Source organism: Excalfactoria chinensis, chromosome 12 (assembly GCF_039878825.1).
Source record: "Excalfactoria chinensis isolate bCotChi1 chromosome 12, bCotChi1.hap2, whole genome shotgun sequence".
In the NCBI taxonomy this organism is placed as follows: domain Eukaryota; kingdom Metazoa; phylum Chordata; class Aves; order Galliformes; family Phasianidae; genus Excalfactoria; species Excalfactoria chinensis.
This window is the reverse complement of record NC_092836.1, coordinates 1,981,690-2,007,549: the sequence shown is the minus strand read 5'-3', so window position 1 is coordinate 2,007,549 and position 25,860 is coordinate 1,981,690. Positions and strand designations below refer to the sequence as shown.

Sequence of the window (25,860 nt, the reverse complement as noted above, 5' to 3'; positions counted from 1 at the left end):
GACCACAGCCTTTGGCCATGCCCTCAGTCCTGTTGCTTTGCCCATGGCAGTTGTTTTCATCCGCACTTGTCTGCAGCTATAATCACTAGTGATGTTCCAATGCACTACGAGTGCGATGTGTTGTTTTCTGTTACAGCCTGTGTATTCCCTGAGTTCCACCTCAGAGCAACCCCCACTGACATCACAGCCTGAGCAGCAGCACTCACTTTCTTTTTGCTCCAGATCATAAGGATTCTTGAGCTTCCTTCAACAGATGGGTCCGTCCATCCTTTAAGGCCTCCTCTGGGCTGAGGGGATGGACAGCTGTCTTCAGTCCAGAGCGAAGATCTGAGCCATTCCAGTTAACTGATGTCAATGCTAAATTACCCATTCTGTAGGACTGTGAGAGTTAGATCTCCATTTATCTTCTTTCCTGTTAGTTTCCATGGGGGAGCAGCTTGCCTTATTATGAAACAAACACCTTGAGGTATTTAGCAATTAGAGAGCAAAATACTGCAAATAGGGATGAAATCCAAATGCACCTTTAGATTTGCAAAGGGAGTGGTGATTGCAGCACTTTCTGTTGTAAGGAAACCTCTGAGGGATGCACAGGAGGGGTTCTGTGCCTTCTCTGGACATCTAAGAGGAAAAGCAGGTCAGTACTCTGTAAGTACTCTTATTTTGCTGTATTACCTCACTGCGTGGGTTCCTCAGCTTCACACAAACAGCCGAGCGTTTGGCTTCGCACCATAAGCTGTGCCTTCTTACGTAACCGTGGTGAGAAATCGAGCACCCAAAATAGGCTGCAGCTGGCAGGAGAACGGCTGAGTTCAGCCTGAGGGCATGGCCAGGGCATCAGCACTGCCTTTGGAAATGTGGAAATGTAACTTTGGGAATGGGCTAATAAACAGCATTTCAGGCCAGGTGCTCCTCGTAGTATGTGTTTGTGTCCAGGGCTTGGTTCCCCTCCAGGACCTCCTGTAAATAAAACTTCCTTTGCCATCCTGAAAGCTGGCATCAGGAGGCAGCTGATTGTTTTGAACTTCCCAAACCTATCTGTGCATGGGACCGAGCTGTGTGGGCTGGTGAGCTGTGAGGCTCTGGGCACACTCCAGGATGAGCAGCGCTGTCTGCAGTATGTGGTTTTGATTTATCCCTTCCACGGAAAAGGTGGAACGAGACAAATGAATGCCAGTGGCTTAGATTGAGGTTTGCCAGGTCTTTAATTGAGGTTTGTCACCCAGATCTCCTTACCGTGAGCTGCTGTTTATGCTTACAAATGATTCACGTTTTACAGGGCAGTTCCTGGGGGCAGGGGACGAGAGCAAGGTTTCTAACAGGGTACTGTGTGGTAATTAGTGACTCGTAATTAAAAGGCTTTAATTACTGCCATTTTTTCATCACCGGTGATTTGCAGTCTGAAGCGGGAGGTGCTGTGCAGGTGGGATAGCAGTGTTTGGCACGGATCGCTGCTGCTGCCAGGGCTGTGTGGGCAACGCTGCAACACAGCAAAACGTTGGGAGTGCATCTGAATTCTTATCTGACTGCTTGGGTATCTCCAGAGTTTATAGACTGCATTTAAACCACATATGTGTACGTGCGTAAGGCCAGGAGGTGTATTGCTTGTGAGAGCTGATGAGCTAACAGGTCAGGAAGGGGCTGCTGGCACAGTGCGCACCTGGTGTTGCACGGGAGAGAAGGGCTGCCCTACCTGGCACAACTGGCCACAACTGGATGGGTTTGGGAAGGGATGAATTTACCCACTGCTGACATCCAGGCAGGGCAGCAGAAAGTATGTTGGAGTGCTGGGGGCCATGGCTCACTGTGTTGGATGCTCACAGAACTGTTCCTTCAGTGATCTTTGCTGATGCTGTTGAAAAAGTGTTGGCCGTGTGGATGTGGTAGGTGCAATCAGGGCACGCATCAGCAGCTGTACTTGGTCTGGCTGGTGCTGGTGTACCCATGCTGTGTACCTGTGTGCCTTGTTGTCCTCCCAGGGGACAGTGAGCTCTGTCAGCTGCCTTCCAGGAGAGGAAGGCTCTGGCATGGCACATAGCAGGGAGCCTGACCAATACAAATGAGGGGAGCGGGCTGGGAGTGCCTGTGTGCTGAGGGGCTGCAGCTTCCTGGGTAGGCTGAAATGGAACCAGTGTCTGATGGGTGAGAACAAATGCCCGAAGGACAAAACAGAATGTAACAACCGGCATTGCTTTTCTCTGTCTTCTTATTAGATAATTAATTTTTTGAAGCATTTAATCGCCATTTATCATAGGCACGTCTCAGAAACATGGTGTATGTGTGTCATTTGTTTTATCGTGCACATTACACCCATATATATTTCCTAATACACAAGCTGTGTATAAGCACAGCTCCGGAAGGAATAATTTCAGCAAAGCAGTTTGAGATGGATCAGGATCTGACCGACATGGTGTGAATGCAGTGCAAGATGCTCTTGCTCCCCTCCGTTCCCCTGGATGCCCTTTGAATCCCCTTTTCTTCTCCCGATGCAAAAGGGCCACTCCTGGAAGGCCGATATTTATCTCAGGGCCACAAAGGAACTGAGCAGTGAAAAAATTCAGTGATGTGCACGTGAAAACTCGTCCTACTGCAAAGACCCCAACTTTATGGGGACGTTTTTTAGGCACTCTCTGTAATTGGATGCGTAGTTTTGCAGTTCTCTGGCTGTCTGTTAGAGGGAACCTATGCCAGTCTCCACGCTGGCTGGGGCAGCCCATTGCTCTGCTCTCTTTTTGCACCAAGTCTGAAGGCTACTTTGATAATCCTGCGTTTCAGTTTAGAAAGATGGGTAATGCTGTGCAAGTTTGGGCAGGGCAAGGTGCTGCTGCATCCACTGGCAGCTTGTGTGCTGGTGCTCAGGGTGTTTTGTGCTTACCTCTGGCTCTTCTTTGTTTAGGTGATTAAAAGATGCCTGTTGCTGTCTGTATGTACAGCATGCTTCATTAACAGTGATTTATTTTGGAGTTTCACAGAATTGGCACCGTGTAGTGCACTGGTGTGCAGGAGGAAAACGTGAGCTGGTTGCTAAGGCTTCTTGCTGCTGCTGCAGTGCTTTGGGGCCAGAGACAAGTTCTGAAAGTTTCCCTTCCGAATACTCTGGGAGCTTGTGCAGAATGAAGTGGGCTCTTACCATTCTGCTGGAGGCTGCAGCAGAGTGAGAGATGGAAGTTCCATCTAAAGGATGTTTTTTCATGTGTTGAATGCATCCTTGCACCTTGACCTTATTATTATTGTTTTGTTATATTTCTATTTTCTTTGTTCAGAAGTGCTACTTGTTAAAAATACAAATGAAATTACTGGCAATAAGACCTGCCTCCACACAGAAACTAGAGCCCTAGAATCAGGAAGGTTGAAGGAGACCACTACCAGCACCAAGTCCAACCATCCCCACCACAGCCACTGCCATGGGCTCAGTGCCACGTCTTCCCCTTTCCTTGCAAATGCTTTTTTCCTCTCTCACTCCCTGTTATGGTCAGAATTCTTAGCGTCAGCTTTCTTCATCAAACCCCAATCACAGACTGAGGTGCCTTGCAGAAGAATTTGCGGTGGATGCGTTGCTGAAAGTAGAGTTAGGAAGACATCTGTGCGTTGCCTATTTTCTAATGGGATGCGCTTCCAAACTGCAAGCACTTCTCATTTTTGTCTTTTTAGAAATAAGGCTGAAACTGCACACACTTCTTTCTGGAAATAAAATATTTTGAAGTGCTTTAGAAGCGAAGCAAAACCCCCTGGGATGTTATAGTCAGAAAACATTTAGAGATGGGGAGGATCTGTTCAATTATATATCTTTTGCTCATGTAAAAGCACTGCGTTTCCCAAAGTTGTTACCATAAAAAATAGTGTTTCAACATTTTTCTTTACAGAGGCTTCAACGAGGAGCCTACTGATATGAATAGCAGCTGCGTTTACAGGAAGATATTTCTGAGATTGGAGTCATTCACATGTGAAATGGGGAACTATCATGAGAAACAAAAATATAGAAGCATCTTGAATACCGCTGTACTTTAACCTTAGAAAAATATTTGTAATGGTGATCATCTTATTTGCTTTTTTGCTATTTTTTTATGATAAGACAGGCAGCATTTCTCCTTGGGAAACTTTATGTACCATGCTGTTGTGTGGTATGTTAATGTTAGGGAACCTGCTTTCTTTTCCTTGGAAGGACATCCGTGACCCTCTGATGTCTGCTGGTCCTGTGGAGTGTATTTGAACAACCAAACACTAGGGAAGACTTGGAGTTTTTTCAGTTGGCTTAATTATTAACTCTGCTGAGTACTGAAAATGTATATTTTTAGCATAGCTTTTATTTTTGTCTGAAAGTAAGACCCAGTGACTGTGCAAAATCATCCTGGGAAGAAAGAAAGAGCCTGCTATTTTTAATACCCTTATAAGCCAAAAACTAATTTACATTAATACTTTGGAAATGTTTTGTATTGGTTTTTAAAATGCTTAGAGAAGCATGATTTCCTGAATGGAATATAAAGTAGTTTGCAGAAAGCTGTGAGCAGAAAAGGTGTAAGCGGGCAGAGTGCTGCAGCCTTCCACCAGAGGGGTGGGACAGCGGGAGCAGCAGCAGGGAGCAGTAAGGAGATGAAGAATGAAGATTTTCTTGCATCAGTGGAAAAGCAGGGAATGAAATAGGCAACCCAGCAGCCCTGGGGGGTAGACATTGGGATATACGAAAGAGTGGTCAGGCACTGGAATGGGCTGCCCAAGGAGGTGATGGAGTCACCGACCCTGGAGGTGTTCAAGGAGCGTTTAGATGTTGTGTCGAGGGACATGGTTTAGTGAGAACTATTGGTGATGAGTTGATGGTTGGGCTGGATGATCTTGTAGGTGTTTTCCAACCTTGGTGATTCTATGAAGAGGAACATGAGGAATCTACAGACAGGACAGCCTGCTCCATGGCCCTCCATGAAGAACAACAGTTCCTCATTTCCATCACCTCCCCAGAAGCAATGCCCTCAAAGCCCATGGAATAGGTGGAGCCCTTTTGCTCAGCTGTGGTCAGACGTTGTGCTTGGTATTCTTAGTGGTGCAAGCTGGCCTTCCTGCAGGCTGGCAGGTCTGTGCTGCTTTCCATGGGCTCCTGGCAGCAGGTTAAGTTGATAAGTGCTGTACCTCTTGTGTTTTTAATTTGGTATCAGTGGTTGTAAGTGATTGTTCTGTTTCAGTCCCAGGTAGCTTATTGCAGTAAGGAGAGTATCCATAAAGTATTGCACTGTGGTGTAATGAAGAGCAGCCTTTTAAGTGACACAATGGGCTTATTGATGGGAATAGTACACGGGAAAACAAGAGCACAAAAGAATTTCAGCAGCTGCTGGTGAATATAGGATTTGTCTGCAGTATCACTGATGTGAGTGTAGCACCAAAAGCTTTTTGCCTTTGGTGGAAGTCTCCCGTAGGGGCACAGTTGTACCCAACAGAATTTGGTGCAGTGAGGAAAAAGCTTTTGTACGAGTGTGCAGGAGGGCAAAGAAATACATTTCTTGAGTTCCCAGTAAACACAGAGTAACTGCTTAACTTTGTAAATCAATATAAAGGCCTATGATGGCATTTTCCTAGAAAAATTAATAATTAATGCTCTAATCACTCACTTAAGATGTTATTAGTTTCCATTGATTAGGCCTTCCTGCTAACCCCAGCTAGCCTAATCAGTCTGCGTGAGAAGAGATGAATATACTCAATTAATCTCTACCCTCTTCAAAATTGCATCAGAAGACAGATTCTTAGTCTTCTCAGTGCATTCAACCTGACTTTATTAGAGGAATCCTATCAATTTTATCTCACAAAAGCAAGCGGAGACCTCTAATGATAGCCCTTCACATGCTATTAGTCATGCAGTTTGTCTTGTAAGCACGAAGACTCCTTAACTTCCAGCCTTCAGTGATATAAATAAGTCATAAGAATGTGTGTCTGGCTTGATTTATTTATTTTTTAATATTTAAATGCTTGCTCTGGAAAGCTTTTCCTTCATGAGGGAGGCTCTTTGTTTTTTGGCCTTGCATTGTGCTGGGGAGGATATATTGCAGTGATAAGCAGAGCATCTTCAGATTCCCTGCTCCAAAACTGCAACTGCTTCCAAATCGTAATTGAGCGAAATATCAGCATTCACCAGATGTTTGAAAGTATTTTTGAAGGTTTCCAGGACAGTGAAGAGGTGAGACAGGAAACACAGTCTCCTGTCCTGAGCAGGAGAACGCGGCCTAGCTAGCATTGCATGGAGAGGTGGTCAGCTTCACCTGAGGGTGGCATTTGTGGAGAGAAGTGAGAGTGATTCTTATAACTTTCTTCTTAATTGTAGCTTACAGGGTTAACTAGTTAACTAGGTATCCCAGAAAGGCAGTGAGTGAGTCTGCTATCAAGATAACTGAGTGATAACAGAAGTGAGCAAGGTACAGACCCAGGGCTGCATCTCAGCATCCTGTGCTGGTGCCCAGCTCACCTGGAGCCTCGCTTTGCAGAGCTGGTTTCCTATGCAAGCTTCTGTGCATCTCTCCTGACAAGCTTCTTTACCTCTTCTTCGTACCAGTGCTCAACTTACTGCTTCCCAGAATGATTTCAATTCTTAATGTTTTTGAAGGCTTCTTTCTTGATCTTAAGATGTGATTTTCCTGGGAAGAAAAGTGAATTTTCAGTAAGTGGAAGGAGCAGCAATCCTAGGTCTAATCTCCTTTTCTCTTTCACAGATTAAAAGTGGCCTAAAATTTCCACGGAGCCTCGTTCTCTCCTGCAGTTCCTGAGTTGTCTCCTCTACCCTGGGAAGCTGAAGATGAGGTTGCTATGGGAGCTGCTCGTGCTGCAATCATTCATGGTGTGCCTTGCAGGTAAAGCATTGTTTTAAAACTTTCTATTTCAGGGTGTTTGCACCAAAGCAAAAGCGTGCTGCATGTTACATTCCAATGACAAAATGGTAAAACTAGGCTCTGCTCCATGGCTGGTGGTACCAAAGGTTGCTGCTCAGATCACACTGATGCTCTTAGCCAGCTGAACAATATCAGCACAGCAAAAGCTTCACATTTCAGAGCTCTGCTCTGTCCGTCTCCCAATCCAAGCTGCTGTTGACAAACATTGTTTTCTCACGTTCAGTGCTAAGTATTTCAACGCCCAATTAAACCTACGTAGAGTATAGCTTTAAATCCCATTAAAGCGGTGTTATGAGGAGTGTTACAGCTAAGAACACACTTCATTTAGCAAATAATTAGAATAACATATTTCATCAATAAAACCATCTTCTGCAGCTGTCTGTATTTAACTTTTCTTTTTTCTTTTGCCCTGTGAGTTGCACTGTTTTCAGCAAAAAAATTTCTGAAGAACACCATTTTTCTGTAGCTGAAACAGTTCCTGAAGACATCTCAGGCTTACAAAGGGCCAGCAAAGCTCACACCAGGCAAGCAGCTCTGCTGCCACAGACTCTGCCACTGCTGTGGTTCTCTGGTGTGTTTTGTTCTGAGCGGGGGCTGTTAGATTTTAATTAATGTGTGTGTCACTTTGGTGTTCATCTTGTTTGCACTGATTTATCTGCTGTTTCACACTCAGTGTTTTGTTTAGTAACTTGTGTGTGTTCCATGTGATCATTGTCAGGGCCCTATTTCAGCATTAGGTCATAACAAACTGCTTCTAATATCATTTACTTTCTTTTGCTTGGCTCTACAGAATGCAAAAGCGCTTTTATTCCGGTACATGTTGGCCCCTATTTTTGATATTTGGTTCCAAGTCTTCCTAAATGTGCTATGACAGTTTGTGAGCTGGCAGAAAATTGGATGCAGAGAGATTCTGCAATGCAGTGCCACAGCTACCCGGGATCTGTAACCCTCCTGAAGTTATGCTGTGCGAGCACAGGGAGCAGGAGCCTTTATTACAAGCAAATAAACAAAACCGTGGAAAAACAAAAGCATGGAAAGTACTTTTGTATTGTAATTTTGATATTTTAGGCACCTGTTGCAGAAAGCTTAAGGTCAGCAAAATGAAAGCTTCAGCAGAACCTGCAACAGCATTTCTTCTCTTCTTTGCCACGCGTTGAGTATCCTCCTAGCGTCACATCAGTCTCTTGTTACTGAGTTGTGGCATGAGGAGTCCCAGACACTCAGTGCAGGTTGTGCAGTGGGTGATGAGCGAGGAGATGGTTTTGTTTTGTGGGTGGTGCAGCAGAGAGGCAGCCAGGCCTGTACCTGGTTGGCCCACAGGGCCTAGCAGCACAGCTGTGATGTGCAGGACAACCTGACAGGGAATTTCCTGCTTTTTTGTGACTCTTACACAAGTCTTTTCCTCGTGAGCTTATGGTAGCAATGAGCTTCACTGCTGAAGTCTTATTTGCATGTTAATGAGCTGCAATCCTGCTTGAAGAAAAGCGTTACCTGTGCTTATTTTATAGTGTGATTTATCCTGTGAAGATCCACGTAGATTTTGGCACCGGATGAAAGAGCCTAGCAGCCCTTGAGGGGTGCTTCTGCTTTGCTGTCATGGCCTGCTCTCCTGCACAGCCTTCTGGGCTCTGCTTTCTGCCCTTGTGTTTGCTCTTGCCCTTCACCAACAAAGATCCCTGCTCAGCACAAGCAAGGGTCCAACTCCTTTCTTAGTAAACACAGCAGTTTCAATAAGAAAACTGCTCCTGCAGCCCCTTAACTTAGCCATTATTCAGGAAATGTTGGACCTCTCTTCACCAGTTCCCATTGAATTCCAGTGAGATCTGGGCATCGCAATCTGTTACAAATGAAGTTCCTACAGAGATGAATATTTACAAGCCAGTTTGAATGCATGTGTCTGTCCAAACAGATGTAGGTTATGTACAGAAGAAATTCTGCTAGATTTCACGTCTGAATATAAATAATTAGGCCATGAAGTAGTTGTACATATTGAATGTTGGTCTTCTGTAAGTGATATGGCAATTCATTTTGTTCAGTGCTGTTTTCTGATGCTGCATAGTTCCCGTGACTGGTGCTTTGATGTTAGCTAGAAAGTGATTAATCTGTTGCCGCTCTGTAATTAATTAATTTATATTTTGGTCAGTTCTGCAGCACTTTGCATTTCTGCCTAATTACTGTTTGCACAGCACTTGGAATAGATAAAGCTCTGAATGACTCCTATTAGTAGCGCGGCCCTTGGCTTCTTGGCTCTTGGAAAGCTGTCAATGAAGTTGGTGGGAGGTTTATACAGATGAGATCAGGCTCATCCTTAATACTTTGAGGTTTTTTTTTGAGTTACTTGAGGTTTTTGCTCACCAAGCTCCTGTATTTTCAAGTGGCTTAGAAAGAAGTCACATAGGAGAACATGTGAGTGTGGGTTTTCTACTGAAAATAAAGTACTGACATCTATTGTATGACCTTACCATCTCAGTGAATGTGTGTGCACCAGTCTTACTTCAGAAAACTTTGGAGTGAGCTGTCTAAAAACGTGCTTTATGTTGCCTCTGCGAGGAGGTGCAGAGCACTGCCTCCTGGGCAGGCATTTGGACAGGAGCTTCCTGCAATGAGAGGAATTTTCAAGAATAAAAGACCCCTGTCCATCTCAGCTGGGACAGATTGCTGCTAGGTAAAGAGAGCAGTAAGTGGTGGGGCTCCAGGGGAGATGAACATGGTTTGTCCTTTGTGATTTCCCAATTACAGTGCCAGAACAAACACCTGAATGTAGGCAGACCTGTGCTTCCATGTTTCAGCGGGTGCTTCCATTCCAGGAGAGCCAGGGAGGTGGCAGAAAGGCCAGGTGACCCCAAACAGCCAAAGGGCAATGTAGTCCTTTTTGCTCAGAGGGTACGTGGTGAATAGCATGGTCTGTTAAATATGCTTCATAAATGTGCCCCCAAATTCTTTATTAGCAAATTCTGTTAGTCTTTCAGCAATCGTGGAACTCTTTTGTTGAGCTATCTCAAAATAGTGTGTGTAAAACCAGTGCTTTAGTGTGAAGTGAAGCTCCCCAGTGCTCCTAAAGCCTCAAGCTGAGTCTTGTGTCAACCTGACCTGTGTCCCAAGCGTTACTGTCTCTTGAATGTGGTCGAATTGATTCTGTGTTGTGTTCTCATCGTGTCAAGGGATGATCTTGCAACAAATGAAAATTGTTGTGTAGCTAATGGAATGTGCTGCTGTAAAAGCTATTGTTTTCATGGTAAGAACAACTGTAAGTGCCGAAGCAAAGACCACAAGTCTTATACTTAAGCATTGATAACATTTGGCAGTTTGGGTTCCTGAAAGACACAGTGGGGGTAATGCTGAAGCTGGCACAAGTATGTGCTGAGCGCTTAGGCTGGAGTCCTCCCAGGGAAAGCCCTTCTTCCGTTGTGCTTTCTGTTGCTAAGTAGAGTTCAAGTGTCTTTAACTCATACCAGAACCATCTAGCGTCATTCCCCTAGCGTCAGAGAGAAGCTATGCAAGCTCTGTGAACAGGCTTTAGGGAGGGATTTCCAGTAGAAAAGGGTGCAAGCTCGTGCCTTGTATTAAAGCTTGAAGCCATCTTGGTGAGGATGTTACATATAATCTTTCTTGATCCTTCATGTTAGAGGGGTTTTCAAACTGGCACGAGGAACTACTGCTGTTGTCTGGAGATTAAGAGGTCAGTTTAAATGAGGAAAATAAAGTCAAATTGGAAAAAAAACTTCTGAGGGGAAGAGCTAAGAGGTAAGAGCAATTAAATCTCAAGTACACAACAATTAAATCAAAATTGAAATCGCAAGGCTTTTAGCCACAGATGGGATTCTATAGTATCATCCAGCTGTAGAGAGGAGGCTGGAAAATGCATGCGATTATATGTAATGAATGCTTATTTAGATATTATACGACAAGCTTTTCTGTGATTGCAGAGGTTTGGTCTGCACCCATTTCATGCTCCTGATCTGCCAGCAGAAAAGCACTCGCTAGATGTGACCTAACTCTGATTTAGGCCATGATTTCTCAAATTATGAAGTTAGAGACAGTACCAGTGTAATTCATTTCTCTCACACGCAGATGATTAGGTACATCGTGTTTTTCTCTGTTTAACCCTTTAGTCCATCTGGGCAAGTTTAATTACATCTTTCTCAAAGAAAAATTATTGAGGTAAGATGATGCACTTAAAATAAAATAGAATATATAGACATTTTTATAAGCAGATGTTCTGACTTATCTGTCTGTGTATTGATCCCCTGTGCATTTTATATGATGCCTCTTTTCAATTTAGCTTCTTTGCATTTAAATTAGTAGGTAGGTACTGAAATTAAATCTCACTTAGGGAGTTAGAAAAATACCTACTTTTCTACGCATCTATCAAATTAGGGAGAACTTGGACTCTAAATGCTTCTTTATGGACAGTAAGACTGAAACGTTATGATGTTTCATATGTGACATTTGAGTCAATTGTTTCTAGAGGTAAAATATTTCTTAGCAAGTGTAATATTATTGGAAAGGGACCTCATTTTGCAGTCTTAACAGACTTTCTATGGTCATTGAGGAGAATGGGAAGGTAGGAGAGACAATGCAAACCAGGCACTGGGGGTTGCTTCTACCTCTGTTCCCATCTTCTGGCATGGGTTTGTGTCGTCTGAGTGGTGTTTTCTAACCTTAATACTATGAACTGCAATCTTAGGCTATGGTGTGTAGCTAGAAACAATGATATATGTATTCACTACATGCAGAAGTTTCCATGCAAAGATATTTTCACTTTCTGGTTGTCACCAGGGCTCTGTGTCCTTCAGCATAGGGGCAGTTCAGCAGTGGGGATGCTTTCATGTGCTCCTGCAAAGCAGTCTGCGCTGCGAGTCAGTCCGTGGAAACTGAAGTGAGCTGCTCACCATGAATGCTGCTTTAATGAATAGAGCACAGAATGTTACAGTGCAGCTCACTCATCTGAATATTATTTAATGCTGGTTTATTGGGGGCGTTTGATCAAATGCCGTGACAGGTAACACTTGTGATGCACAGACTCTTTATTACGAGTTGTGCAGAGTATTAAGCTGAAAGATAAGAACTTGCGTGTTAGCACTGCAGTGCTTCCATTTGTTTTTCTTTATGTTTGAAGTGTTATTTAGCAGTAAAATTCATGTATTTAACTTCATAATCAAACCAACACATGATTGTTAAATAGTCTATATCCCATTAATTAGGCTGTGAAGCAAGGCAAGCATTACAACCATTTATAACTGAGTACTGCAGAAGTTGATAATCAATTAGACAGGCAACTAATTAACCAGCCATCTTCAGCTGAAGTTGGTGACTTTCAACTTAATTAAACTTTCCAGGTGTCAGTATGAAAAGTGTATCTATCTTAATATTTCACTGTGTCTTAATTCCACTTTTCTGAGGTTTAACCTGTGGAAAGTGCATCTGTTTTAGCAGAATTTGTCTTTTATAAAACATCCCGTGTCCTTTTTGCATTGTTGAGAAGCAATATGTATAAGGAGGTTTTGAAGGTGTTGAGTAGAGTGTGACTGTGGTGGCTTCCTCTTGATTGTTGTTGGGATATCTGCCCTGCCGTCATGTAGCCCATGCCATCTATGTATTCCATGAATGCAAAGAGGATCCCTAACAAAGTTCAGAATGCTATTGTTGTTTTACTCACAAAAGGCAGATAATACAATGGGTGTTCTGTGGAACTTGGAGGGATAGATTATATTTGCCCCGAAAGCTTCCTGTCTGTGTGAGCAGAGGAGATGAAACACTCACCGAGAGCCAGATCAAGCTTTATTTCTGTAGCACTCGCTCTCCTTCCATTTTCAGGATGATCCATGTGAAATGGCATTTTCTCTAGGTTCGTGCTGTGTGGGCTTTACTAGACAATATTTGAAGAGGGACTTGAAAGAAGACAGGCTGATGGCTGGGATTCCTGAAGTGCAAAGGCAGGGGGTGATACAGAAGATAAAAAAAGGGCTGGAGACAGCTGGATGCATGGGTGGAATGAAGATGAGGTGCACACTTCCTTGGCTTCTGAAGAACTGCTGCAAAATTCTTGGTGTCAAATAATCTATTTCATGTTTCTTTCTAATTATGCTGCCCCTCGTAAGTAGAATTACATACGGAACAAACAACAGTGTTGTTTCTAAGCTAACATTGCAGTTGTGATTTGGTAGTAATTTGTACCACAATCCTTCACCTCATGGATTTATCCTGAGTTTGTGGTCCCCTGAATGCCTAACGGAGGTCTGATGCCTGTAGGACACCACTGGAAAGGTCTCCAAGCTCCTCTGTGCTTGACAGGCAAGTACTCTGTGACCATACCCAGAGAAGGAAATGTAGACAACTCTGAAACTAGAAGAGGTTCTCTTGGTCTTGTCTTAGTTGTCAGAAGGTCCTGAAAATGCTCTTCAGGCAACTAAATAGCAAACGGTCTGCATAGAGTTCTCCAAAATTCAACAATATTGACTTTGCTTCATCACAAGTTTTAGCAGCTGGCTTTTGCTTTTTTTTGTCTTTTAGAAGTGTTTCTTCTTGAACTTACATGTTTTTGTTTTCTCTTTGTTTTCTTGGTACATTCATGTACTCAGTAGAGAATATGGCACTTATTCCCCAAAGAAAGGCAAAGCGGTGACAAGTCATTGATTAGCTGGAAGGGGGAGAACCCAGCACTTTTCCATGAAAATGATGTGCATCCTGGATGGAAGCCAGGCATTCATTTGGTTAAAATGGGGTTTGATAATTGAAACTAATTTAACAGCGACCCTATTAAGTTGCATTTTATTGCTCATTTAATACGCCTGTCTCACAGGCTTTCCAGAGTTTGTAATTGCTCATAGCTCCAGCCATGCAGGTGAATGTTGAGTTGGCTCCATGGTATTGGCACCAGTGTATGCACCAAACACAGTACCAACACTGTGGTGCTGTGGATCAGTGCCAACGGTCTTTTTGTATGATTTCAGTATTTCTCTGCTAGCTAAATCTTCACTACTGGGCACAAATCACTATATAATCTTGTAATTAGTCAGCACCCCTTTTGGTTCCAATGGCAGTGCAGCACAAGGTGACGGTTACTCATCCGCAGCCGTATTTATCAGAAGAAAATAAGCAAAAAGGGTGAAAGGGCAAGAAAATACGAGCGAGAGCAAGCAGCTGTGATGGATGTTTGTTTACAAACATGTCCTCTTCTGCAACTATGGCTGCAGGAGCTGTATGTGAATGATGAATTACAGAAATTGCAGGAGCTCTGCCCCGTGCTGCGGTGAGGATAGCAAAGCAGTGGGAGTGCACCAAGCTTGCATTGCAAGCACAAGGCAGAGCCACCAAATGCTGCTGAAAGGAGGCATTCCGAGCTCAGCTTCATCATCCAGACCACGTTTAAAGCTTAAGGCTGTCTCCTTTTATTCTTCTTTTTTATTTTTCTTTTTTTAATGTAAATGCATGCAAACAGGTATTATGAACAGCATATCCCAGTGTGAGGCAAAGCATATGATTGTCTCCCTCTTTGTGAAAGAACAAGGTTTGACAGGCATTAGTCACATTAATTAAGCCCCTGCAGGGTGCAAGAAAAGGACGCACTTGGATGTGGTGTTGCAGAAGGATTTAGAGCCTTTTTTATAACCCAGGGCTTTGTCAGCGGGAGGCAGCACTGTTCCTGGTGGTAGTTTGGTGCTGGGTTGCTGGGTCGAGCTGCAGTGTGTCTTCTCAGCCAAAAATGGTGAATTTAATTTTGGAATTGGAATGACATAGAAAATCCGTGAAGATGAAGAAACAGAGGGCACGCCTGTCTGCAGCTGCCAACATCTGCAGCATGTGCCAGTGGAGCACTGTGTGTAAGTAGGGTGATGTCCTGGTGCTGGAGCAGTGCCTGGGCAGCTTGGCCAGGCCCAGAGTTGCTGAACAACTCAGAAATAGTGCACAGGAGGCGAGGATCTGAGCTGTGGGTTTGGGGAAGGGAAATCTTCACCCTTCCCTTGGATCAGTGGTACTTATTCTTACTTCTGTTCTGGTGGCATCGCTGCGGGCAGTAGCAGTTCAATTAACCGTGTTTCTCCTTATTTCTTTTTCTAATTGTTTTTGAACCAAACTGTTCAAGTTTTCTTTGAGGTCGCGCTGTCAGTTCATTCCGGCAGCTGTCACACTTGGTGTTTCCGCTCAGATGTGGCCACGCTGTTTCTGAAACACGCTTGCTGCGTACAGAATGTGCTCGTGGTGTTGGTTTTTCTCAGCGATAGGAACGAAATGTGCCTGTCAGTGTTTTGCAAGATTGATCTGTTAGAGGTTGTTAGCCTGTGAGGTTTTACACATTGGAACCAACAGCAGAGTTCACAGCTCCGGCAAGGTGTTGTGTTTAAACTTATGACAGAGGCTTTCAGTGCTTCTTTTTTAATACAGCTTTCCTTATTTTGGCATCCGTTGCCAGTAAAGCTTTACCACCATGTCTTATTTTAAGTTCAGGCGTTCTCTGCTTTCTTACTGCTCTCTTCTAGAACAGCTTACAAAAGGATACATGAAAGCATAGCAGACGGCGTTACAGAGGTTAGCAAGAACATTATGCAATTTGATAGATGCTGTAAGATAGCTTAAAAAAAAAAGAAACAAATAAAAGGCAGCCGCCAGGATTCAGCCCATTGTTCCCATTGTGTGCTGCAATGGGAAAGTGGGAGAAAACAGCAAAGTTTGGGCAGCTTCTTTGCTCAGCAGTACTTGAGAGTGCAGAGGAAGACACTGTGATGCTATGCAGGAGGAGGGCTTTGTCTCTTGCAGTCATCGTCTGTTAGGTACAGGAAGATGTGGGAGTGTACAAACTGTTTGTGTTGTTTCTGAGGACTAAGGAAGATCTCATGTAAATTCCTTCATTACTGTGCAGCTGCCCACAAAGCATTTAATTTTATAAAAAACGTATTAGTTTCACTATACAGATATTGGTATCCAGTCTGTACTTAATGTATTAGCCAGGCCATGGGATAGTATTACCTGTCTCTCTAGCTACGTAATGCTTAACTCGAGCTATCCTTTATTATCAATACAATCTAAAATTACAATAAATGCTGCAAATAAACTCCATATAGAGATTCTAAACGACACAAATACCCTCTGTGTTCACCGGATTTCTGCATGGCCTTGCAGCACTCAGCAGCAGTGCAGGGGCACACCTGCAGAAGGCAGCTGCCATGCAGCCGGCACCAGGAGCCTTCTGCTCAGCTTGCTGCGGGACAGGGGCCTTTGCTTTGTTAATGCAGTGATTGTTTTCTTAACCTGTCCCCCCAAATTCTTGCATTTCCAGCCTTTGGGAGGGATGGAGCAGAAACCCCATCCTGGAGCAGCAGCACCTCTGCTTCCAGCAGCACCTCCTGCGAGGGCAGTCAGGCTGGTCACAATGTTTCCTTTAGAAATGAGAACAGCTTTGCTTTGTGGCAGAGACAGGTGGACATCAGCACAGTATTTATTACTACTATTATTATTTTTTGTATTCTATTGTAAAACAGCCAAATGCATACAAACATAAGTGTAACTGCATCCTGCTTGATAATGCAGTTCCGAACTGAGTGTTTATGGCTCAGCACAAACATTCAAAGCATCAGAATGAGGTGTGTGTGGGTTAGTTAATTACAGAGCTGTCTGATTTCCCTACAGAAGTGCTGGGCGTCCTTCACGGGGGGGATCAGCCCTATTAAAGTCTGCACCAGTTCTCTCCCCAGGTCAGGCTGTGGCGTGCAGTGGTTATTTTGTACCCAACAATGAGCCCTGAGATGCTGCCTGCAGGCACTGCTGGAATGGGATCGCGATGCATTTGGATAAAACTACTGCTCTCAGAACCCCACAGGTAGCAGAGAACACAAACTCACTGATAACTGCGTACCAGGGAACCTCGTTTGGCTGAAATCAGATGCACCAAAATGAGGATGCGTGGGAAAGCAGGAGGGAAGCCAAAAGATTCTCTCTGTGCAGTGCAGCCTGGATGCTCACATGAACTTCGGGCCGACCCTTTGTCCATAGTCACTGCCAGGGGCTTTTTCTCATGACAACACTTATTCCCTTGACCATATATGGCCTTAACTTACTTGTTACAAACATCTCTAAGTTTGTTGTAGAATACATCTAGTTCAGAGTACAGATTTCATGTGGAACACATGGGTGGTGATGGGCTGGCGATGGGACTAGATGATCTGAGTGGTGCTTTCCAGCCTTAATGATTCTGATTAATTTTCTCTAATAGCACCGTGCTTTTGATAAGGCAATCTCAATACTGGCTTGATATCCCAGTGAAAACACTGGAACAATTTCTTGTCAGTTGGAGAGTATGTTTAATTCTGTTTATTCCAGGTAGTTTTAGAGACCCAATTCGTGAATCACTGATCCAGAGCTGTATGACAGTATTCAGTATAGAGGCACTGAAAGCAGGTGGTTGGGTCCTCTACCAGAGATGCCCTGGTGGGCACTAATTATGGTGTCAGCTATTCTGTACCTTAATCCCAGTGATCTCATTAATAATTTTTTACTCTTATTGACAAGAAGCTGCTCAAAGAAGTCAGTTGCCTATCTGTGTAATTTGCTTCTTGAACACAAAACACTCAAAATGAAGGTTTGTTTGTTGTTTCCCCTGGAGAAATCTTTCCTCCCTGCAGTTCGCTGTTCTGCTCATTGTTTCTTTCCCCTTTTGTTTCCTAAAGGTGACAGAGAAACCTGAATGGCGGCTGAGTGCGTGCTGTGCATGTTGTATTTCCCTAATCAGCCCTTTTTCATAGAATCACTGAATCATAGAATGGCCTGGGTTGAAAAGGACCACAGTGCTCATCCAGTTTCAACCCCCTGCTATGTGCAGGGTTGCCAGCCACCAGGCCAGGCTGCCCAGAGCCACATCCAGCCTGGCCTTGAATGCCTGCAGGGACGGGGCATCCACAGCCTGTTTTTTGTCCCTTGGTGGGCAAAGCTGAGTTCAGGATTTGTTCAGTTTATGTTCAAAAACTCCTAAAGCAATATGGTAAACTATAGGAGCAAGCAGGGTGCCCAGCACTGCAGTGTCAAACATCACCTTAGCAGTGCTGTCAGCGAGCACCTCTAATGCACAGCCTTTCTGCCTGTTGTGCTACAGGTGGTTATTTAAAACAATCAATTCACAAAGAACTTTTTTTTTTTTTTAAACTTTTCATGCTGTTAAAGCAAATTGGTATGTAATTAGATTTATATACTGAATAATCTCATTTGCATATCCAATTAATTCTTCCTGTTTTAATTTGTTAGGGTTGGATTCACATTAGTAGTAAAAATAACACTTAAATTAGCAAGGATTCAGATTTTACTTTGCTATCATTTGTATGGGATGCTGCATTAAAGGTTGTTCCTCTTTCTTTTAGAGGCTATTGGGTAACACAGAAAAAGCAATCGAGAGAAAAGTAGCATGTGTTATAGAAGCAATAAACGTCTATTTGAGCTGACCAAAGCGAATGCAAGTGAATTCAGGCTTTTTAAGACACTTCTCAGAGCTTGCAGTGCTCTGTAGCCATTAGCAGGGTGGAATAGTCAGCAATGAAAGTGTTTGTTTGAAAGTACAGGAAGCAGTGTGCTCCCAGGTGGTAGTCCTGTTTCCCACTTGCCCTTATGTTTTATTGTTAAATGTCATTCTGATGTCCCCAGCTCTGTCCGGGAGGGTGAAAGTGCCCAAACTGCATGTGAGGCTTTTGTTAACAGTCTGCTGGAAGTCATTGCCCTTGAAGATAGAAAATGCTACCAAAAACCCCCATTTTCATTCATTTTGTGTAAAAAGCAGGGCCTGGAGTTGGTGCCTTTTATTGTTATGGTGCAGTTAATGAAAGAGGATTTGATTACAAGGAAGGAAGCCATAGCAAGTGGTTGATGCAGGAAACTTAGGAAACTCTGTGGGTTCTCTTCCCTCCCCATGCACATCTCACTGTGCTGCAGCCCCAGAATGCAGAGAAGAGGCACAACCAGTGTCTATCACTCCCCTTGTGCTGGTTTTCTCATGAGAAAACAGCTACAACTTCCTGCTCCATAATAAACTGCAGAATGGAGCCCGTGCCCCGGCAGCCTTGGCTGGGGCTGTGTGCTATGAATAGATGTACAGATAATATATTCCCTCACTTGTTCTCTCTAATCTCTCTGTCTGTCTACTTTGTAAACTGCACTTGAGCGAGCTGCAAACAGCTTTTAGATTCTAAGGGCAGGAAAAGACAGCACGCATCCCCGTGTGGCAGGGAACTAAGTGAGAATGACCTCTAGCTCTGAGGCACTTATTGAAAACCTATTTTAAATTGAATACGCAAGCCAAGATAATACAGGCTGTTTGATAAGAAACATTAGAGAAATCCATAACATGGGGCTTTTTATTATAGGTTTATTACATCAATCTCTCCAGTGGGTAATGGAACTTGTAAATATACTCTTATGTAGGAGTCTCCTTGCGGGCTTTTTATTCATGCTGAAGTAAGCACAGCAAACTTATTTGCTGTCAGGGTACATTGAATTTAAGATTAGTATTTATTTTGGTTCTGAAGAGGTTTTGCTTTTGTGAATTGGCACTGGAGCGAAGGCCGTGGCAGCAGGAGAGGTGCGTGCTGCTATCCTCGGGACAGACCAACAGGAGGAAAGTGATCTGTATTAGAGTAATACTGCGTTATTGTCCATGTAGGAGCAATCTCTTTATACCATAGAAGTGTTTGTTCTTTAGTAGGGATGTGCCTTTAATTCTTTCCAAGGGGTAATCAAAGTTGTGTTGCTGCAGCAGTTGGTCAGCACACTTTTGAGGTGAATGGTGCACTTGTGCTGGGAAGTTAAGAAAAAGTTCACACAGAAGTTCTTAGGGCAAAGGAAGCTAAAATTTTGGCAATGCCAACAAGCAAACAAAAATCTTATCAGCTTTCGGTTTGTTCATTGGAGGATAGAGTGATTAATTGGTAGTTAATTTAATACAGAGACAAATCTATTCAATTAGGAGATGCTAATTGCAAGGACCAAAAACCTGCTAAAGTGACAGCAAAGTCAGCATTTAGCACATGACTTTAACAGCTTGACTGTTGTGCAGTTAATTCCTGCTCTAAATACAGAGCTGTACTCTCATTCATACAACAGCATGCAATAGGTGTTGTCGCTGGGCTGCAAATGACTGTGTTTATGTAGAAATTATTATATTCTTTTAATTTTTAATTGCTTAGCTCAAGTGCATCCTTTGAATTGCAGAGCTTTTGCCAAGTCTTGTGGCCTTCAGTCAGGTTGGTTGCCATTGAAGTCCATTCTGTATTTGTAGCGTGGCAGAGATTCATGTCATGCGTTGGCCAGGGGCAGATTTGCAGCCCTTTGAGGACTTGCAGCAGTCCCTGGTTGCCAGTGAGGTGCCAGCAGTAGCAATTGGTTGGCTCTTTGTAGTGCAGTTCTCAATCCAGTATAATCCTTAATTTTCAAAAGCGAGAAACCCATTATTTTTGTAATGAAAGAACTGCAGAAGCGGTGCACATTATTTCGGTTCCCCATTAAGCCTTCCCCTCACTGGAATGCAATGATACGATTTTTGCTGATTTTCCCACATTTAGTTCCTGATTTGTAGGTTACAAAAAACAAACAACCCCCCAAACCCAACAACCAAACCAAAACAGGGAAGCGAGCAAACTCTCCTGGCAGTGGTTGTCTTCCAGTTGCCAGTGCTGCAGATGGTCGCAGCATCCGGATGAGTAATGTATTCCAGCTCTTCTTTCGGTGTCTTCCTGATGTTTGAGGTTATTCATGTTAAAATACAGCAAAAGATAACGTTGATTAGTTTGCACTGGAGCTCCAATGTGTAGCTGTTACAATGGCTTCGGCCACCTGCTGGTGCAAGGTGAGCAGGCGTTATGTACGGACTGATTCATTGTGCTGGACCACATCCAAACAGTAAAACATATCATTTCTTGTTCAACGACAAAATAAATCTGCTCATGATTGTGAAGTAATAAGCCTTGGTCAGATGACCTTCTCTTAAAAAAACACTTCATCTCCATTCCATTCAACTGTTGACTTGCTCTCCTTGTTGATATTTAATTTGTTCTTTTATTTCAGTAATCATTTTATTGCAGCATGTTTCTATGGAGCTTTTTCTAATGTCTCGTGTCTAACATGAAAACAAGAGCCTCCTCGTGGGGCCAACCAGCTCTGTTTCCTCTTGAGGTGCAATTACTGTGTTTGTTTGCCATCCCCCTGGTGACACAGTGCTAAAAGTACCCTCTCCACCAGGGCTCAGGTGTGCCATTTGTGCTGCTTCCTCCCATGCAAGCCCTCTGTTGGTGCCTTCCATTGGTGGAAAGGCTGTTGTTGGCAGTTTGGTGGCCATGGCGCTACCAGTGATGCTGGTTGTTGGCCAATCATTTGTAGGAAATATCATTTCCAATGGGTCAAGGTCAAATTTAAACTACTTGATCTCAATTCACTCTGTTATGCATAGTGTGTTTGAAGCCTTTGTTTTCTCTGTATGAAGGTCTAGAATTGTCAATGAGCAGCCAAAACTGAATGTTTATTTTTGGAGTTCTTTGGCAGCTGTTGCTCTTTGATGTCCTTATATTGCGTTGAGGTCTGTGCTTCAGGGAGCAGTTCCCTCCTGCTGTAAGAAGCACATTAAAAGGGAGATTTCCTTCCAGAGTCTGCCTGGGGGGTGAGGCCTGAGTTTCCCTTTGGCACGGAGGCTATCCTACCATCCTGAAACACCCCTGTAGAGGTGCCTGAAAGCTTAGCCTGGCAGCGCTATACCAGATAGAGAAAAGATTTTGCTTGCAAATGCTGTCAGTCGGAGAGGTTTCTAAAGGTGCTGCATCACAATGTAAGAAGTCGTAAAGCCAGAGTTTTGACAGCTATTACTGTTTTTTCATCCCTGCTGCATTACTTAAAGATCATCACATGTTTTAAAAATTAAAAGGACACGTGCTGCTATCTGAGGGCAGATTGCACGAGTCGTGCTCCCAGTTGCTCTTTTGATTCCTACCGGTTGATCTCCAGGAGCCTGATTTCAGTTGCCCTAAGGTTGGCATTTGGCAGCGCTGATGGTTAATGCTGGATTTGTGTGGGTCCCTGTCCTTGTGTTCAGGCATCTCTGCGAGTGCTGCAGAGCAGCCGTGCCTTTTTGTACCCGCTCTGCTGAGAGCTGCAGAGATGCTTAAAAAATAATAATAATAAAAGAAAAATGTAAAAATTGATTAAAAAAAAACCTTTGAGGGCCTGCTCCTCAAACATGCCCTGAATTGGTGCTGTTCCACTGACTGCAGTGAAGTGATGGAGATTTATGCCAGCTGAGGTGTCAGGCTGGTGTCCCAGCAGCAGACTTCAAACGCCTTAAATCCATTTACAGAACGTAACCACCTGGGGATTAAAACCCTGGATCCTGTTTAGGGGATTAAACACTTTATTGCTTTGGCAGCAGTGGGAAATCCAATGAGGTTTCTGCATGCATGGCTCAGCACCATGATGCTGGACAGTGGGCCATCTCAGGGGGCAGGCAATTTGCTCAAGTCCCAGAGAGGCCTCCATCGCTCTTCCAAATAGTCATAGTTTGTACTTGGAAATCCAGAGCCAGTGCAAGTTTCTCCTGCCATGGGCTACAGTGTTAGTTATATGCTGTGAAGGGACACGAGGAGCTTTTGCACTTTTATAATCTCTTTTGACCAGTTTTGCAGCCCAGTTGTCTTGATGGGTTCCTTATAGAAATGAGAGACTGGAGGGAGCTGTGCTGGTGGAGCAGCCTGCTAAGGCTGGGGTTACAGAGCCAGAGGCTGTGTGCATTGCAGCGTGGGATCATTGATGTGAGCCATGGCAATACACAGCTCTGCACCCAAGGTTACTGCCAGCGTGGTTTAAGCACCTCACACAGCAGCTCCATGCTGCTGCATGCCTCCTTGTTGCTACTGGAGAAGCTGAACGTGGAGCCAAAGCCATCCGCTATGCATCTGTGTGTGCATGCTGCTTCCTTGCCATCACTGCAAAGTGTGTGCATGTGACCCAGAACAAGCAGATTTACAGTGGCCTGCTGACAAACCAAGCACCGTGCAGTGTTTGCTGACCAGTGACACAGTGAGTAGTTGTTTCACATGCCTGCCAGCACCATTACCCACCAGCACTGCTCACAGGGCACTGGCAGCTTGAACTGCTTATTCACAAACATTTGAGAACAACTTCTGCTGCCTAAACCACTCCATAAATAGCTGGGTAAGAGCCAGCGGGGGTCAGCTTTCCTTTGGGCTGAGTCTGGTGAACTGTCACCTGCATAGAGAACACTTAGGCTTCACCTTAAGGTGATGCACAGAGCTCCTTTCACCTGGGATGTTTCTGTGGAGTTGGGCTCTGCAATCAGTGTGGAGCTGGTGCGTGTTGCCACAGTTCTCTTTGTTTTTTGAGCAATAGATGATGCAGAGATGATGGGTTATTGCTGCAGGGAATTCTCTCTCCTTAGACTCCAGGGCTTTTCAATGTGAGTATTCCATAGCATCTTACTGCCCACTGTTGGGGCAGGGAGGAGCTGTTATCCTGTGTTCTACCCGCTTTTCTTATTATATGATAGAGTAAAATCTATTGAAGATCAAGAAGGTGCTGCGGATGGGAAATACGTGCCTTTTAAATTGAAATACGCACACAGACATAGTACTGCAGCTTTTTTTTATTAATATCCACTTTATAGTACCTGTCATACTCAACTGAAAATCTTATAATAATGATGTGAGCACTGCTTGGAAGGAGGCAATTATATCAATATCTCCAATTTTACTAATAAATCAATAGCTAATTAGAACAGACCTTTGAAACATTTATAATGCCTTGTCCACAAATAGCTCTGCAGGTGAACACCCAGCACTGAAGGAATCTGCCGTCCTTGGAAGGGGAATGGAGTGCAGTTGGAGCAGCTTTGTACTCACAATGGCATCTGTGCCAAGGCTTGGCCAGGTAGCAGGGGGACAGACATTGCACGTGGTCTGATATTGGTAGGACTAAGGGGAATGGTTCTAAACTAGAAGAGGAGAGACTTAGTTTACATATTAGCATTGATACTGCAATGCTGTTATGTGAACGTGAAGAATGTAACTGAGGAAAGGGTTTCTAGTGGCTGAAGAACCAAGTGCTGGGTTTTGGCTGGGCTCAACTGGCAGTGAACTGGTACCATCATGATGGTTGTACTCCTGGTTGCAGCTCAGATCTGTGAGAACTGTGAGTTCCTGCAAGGATCAATGCTGCTGTGTAGACCCCATAGTTAAATCTATGGGGATGAACTGTTTATGGTAGTTTTCTAGGTCGTGCCATTTTGGTTTACTCATTTCCGGTGGCTGTTCGACACACACACACACGCTCATGTTGTACAGCAGTTGTTCAAAACCTTTGGGAAAGTTTGTTACTCGTTTCTTAAAATCAGAATGTGTGTCTTTGTTACCTTAATAAGAAAAGCACGCCTTTTTCATTACTGCCCAATGGCAGCAACAGCTGTGTGGCGTTAGCAATAACACAAGGATTTTAATTTCCTGTTTAATCCCTTGTTTCTGTGGTTAGATATAGAACTGCACTGTCTGATTTCATCAGGGCTGGAGCTTAACTCGCAAAACATTACAAGATTGTTTGTTGCTTATGCATTTAAGAGCACCTCTCAGAAGCATCCCTTTGGTGATTCCTCCTATTTCAGCACTGGAGCATGCAGCAGGTTCTGTGTTATCTTTGTAACCGATCCTATGGCCGAGATGCCCCGGTGCTGTTGTTCTAATTACTCAGAGCATCATCCCGGGGCTGATATCACCTCGGCAGAGCAGGGTGAGTTTATCTGTTTATTCTCCTGATGTCAGCTGCGATGACTCAGGGAGCGCTGCTTGGAGAAGGAATTTGTGATTTTTCTGCAGCAGTGGAGATAAATTCCTTTTATCATATACAGAAGAGAACATCTGTGATTACAATCGTGCTGTTGACTTACGAAGATAACACCAATTACATTCCATTAAATGAGGTTTTTGTTGTAGGACAAGGCACTCATTATGCTGCACCAGGGCGTCTAGACCCAGTAGGCGAGGCACAAGGCAAACGCGCTGCTTCGGCGTGTATGGAGCAGGTAGCAAGTTAGCACTTTGCAAATAAGATGTTCTAGGCATTTGGTATAATTAATCATCTGGCATTTAAATAGGGGAAGTCATTGCTGCTGCAGTGCAGCCTGGGAGGGTTTGGAGACCAATTCCTGGCTCTGCAGGGCTGGGCGGAAGCAGCTGCTGGGGTCAGCCCTGACCTCCCGTGATTGATGGACCCCACGCTCTGTGCTGGGGCGGATGCATTTAACCCTGCTGTGATTCACAGTGCCCCAGGTATTCGGGTCACCCGTAAATGGAGTCGTTGGCTCTGAGCTGTCCCCATTTCAAATGCCGGAGCTCTCCCACGCCTGCTTTTATGAGAGCAGAGACTTATTTCTTCCTGTCGTCTGAGCTTTGGGGATCCTCTGGATTGTTACGGTTTCGTTACGTCTCGGAGGAATACCTGACACTGCTGTTGAACTCAGCTATCAGGCTCCTGCCTGTCACGCGTCACCTGTCGAGCACAGCATTCTGCATTGGCTGTACCCAGTGCAGCAGTGAGCTGGGACATAGATACCACTCCGCATCCATAGCAGACCCAATTCCCCCACTGCCAGCAGGGAGAGGGTTTTTATCACTCATACTGGATGTACTTCATGAATTCTCTCTCCAGTTATTATCTTTCCCTACAGTGTGGAATATTCATTTAAGCCTTCTCTCGAATTAGCCATAACTTTCAGTGAAAGCTGAAGCAATTCTGTGTAGTTAACAAGATCCATCACTGGGCCAAATGTTCAGGGAGTAAAAATGGAGTCACCCGTTGCTCTGAATTAACCTCAGTTGATATTCTTCATGTTTCGGTTCCTCAAAAGTGCAGAAGGAAAGCAGGCTCTGAGCATTGGGCTGGATGTGCTGGCTCTCAGGTTTGGGCTGCTGCAGGGTTACAGAAAGATCTGCTTCATTTGGAATGTATTCGAATGGATCTGGTGTTTTTC

At 44.1% G+C, this 25,860-nt stretch overlaps 1 protein-coding gene across 5 annotated transcripts in view; it reads left to right on the top strand.

The window, feature by feature from the left end:
• LOC140257622 (contactin-4) overlaps nucleotides 1–25,860 on the top strand; it is a 250,817-nt gene that overhangs the window by 124,106 nt on the left and 100,851 nt on the right. For all 5 annotated transcript variants that reach the window (XM_072347049.1, XM_072347045.1, XM_072347047.1 and 2 more), the window contains one exon: nucleotides 6,687–6,824. In XM_072347049.1, coding sequence (XP_072203150.1) covers nucleotides 6,770–6,824 — 55 coding nt within the window. In that variant the 5' untranslated portion in view covers nucleotides 6,687–6,769. The remainder of the gene's footprint in view (nucleotides 1–6,686; nucleotides 6,825–25,860) is intronic.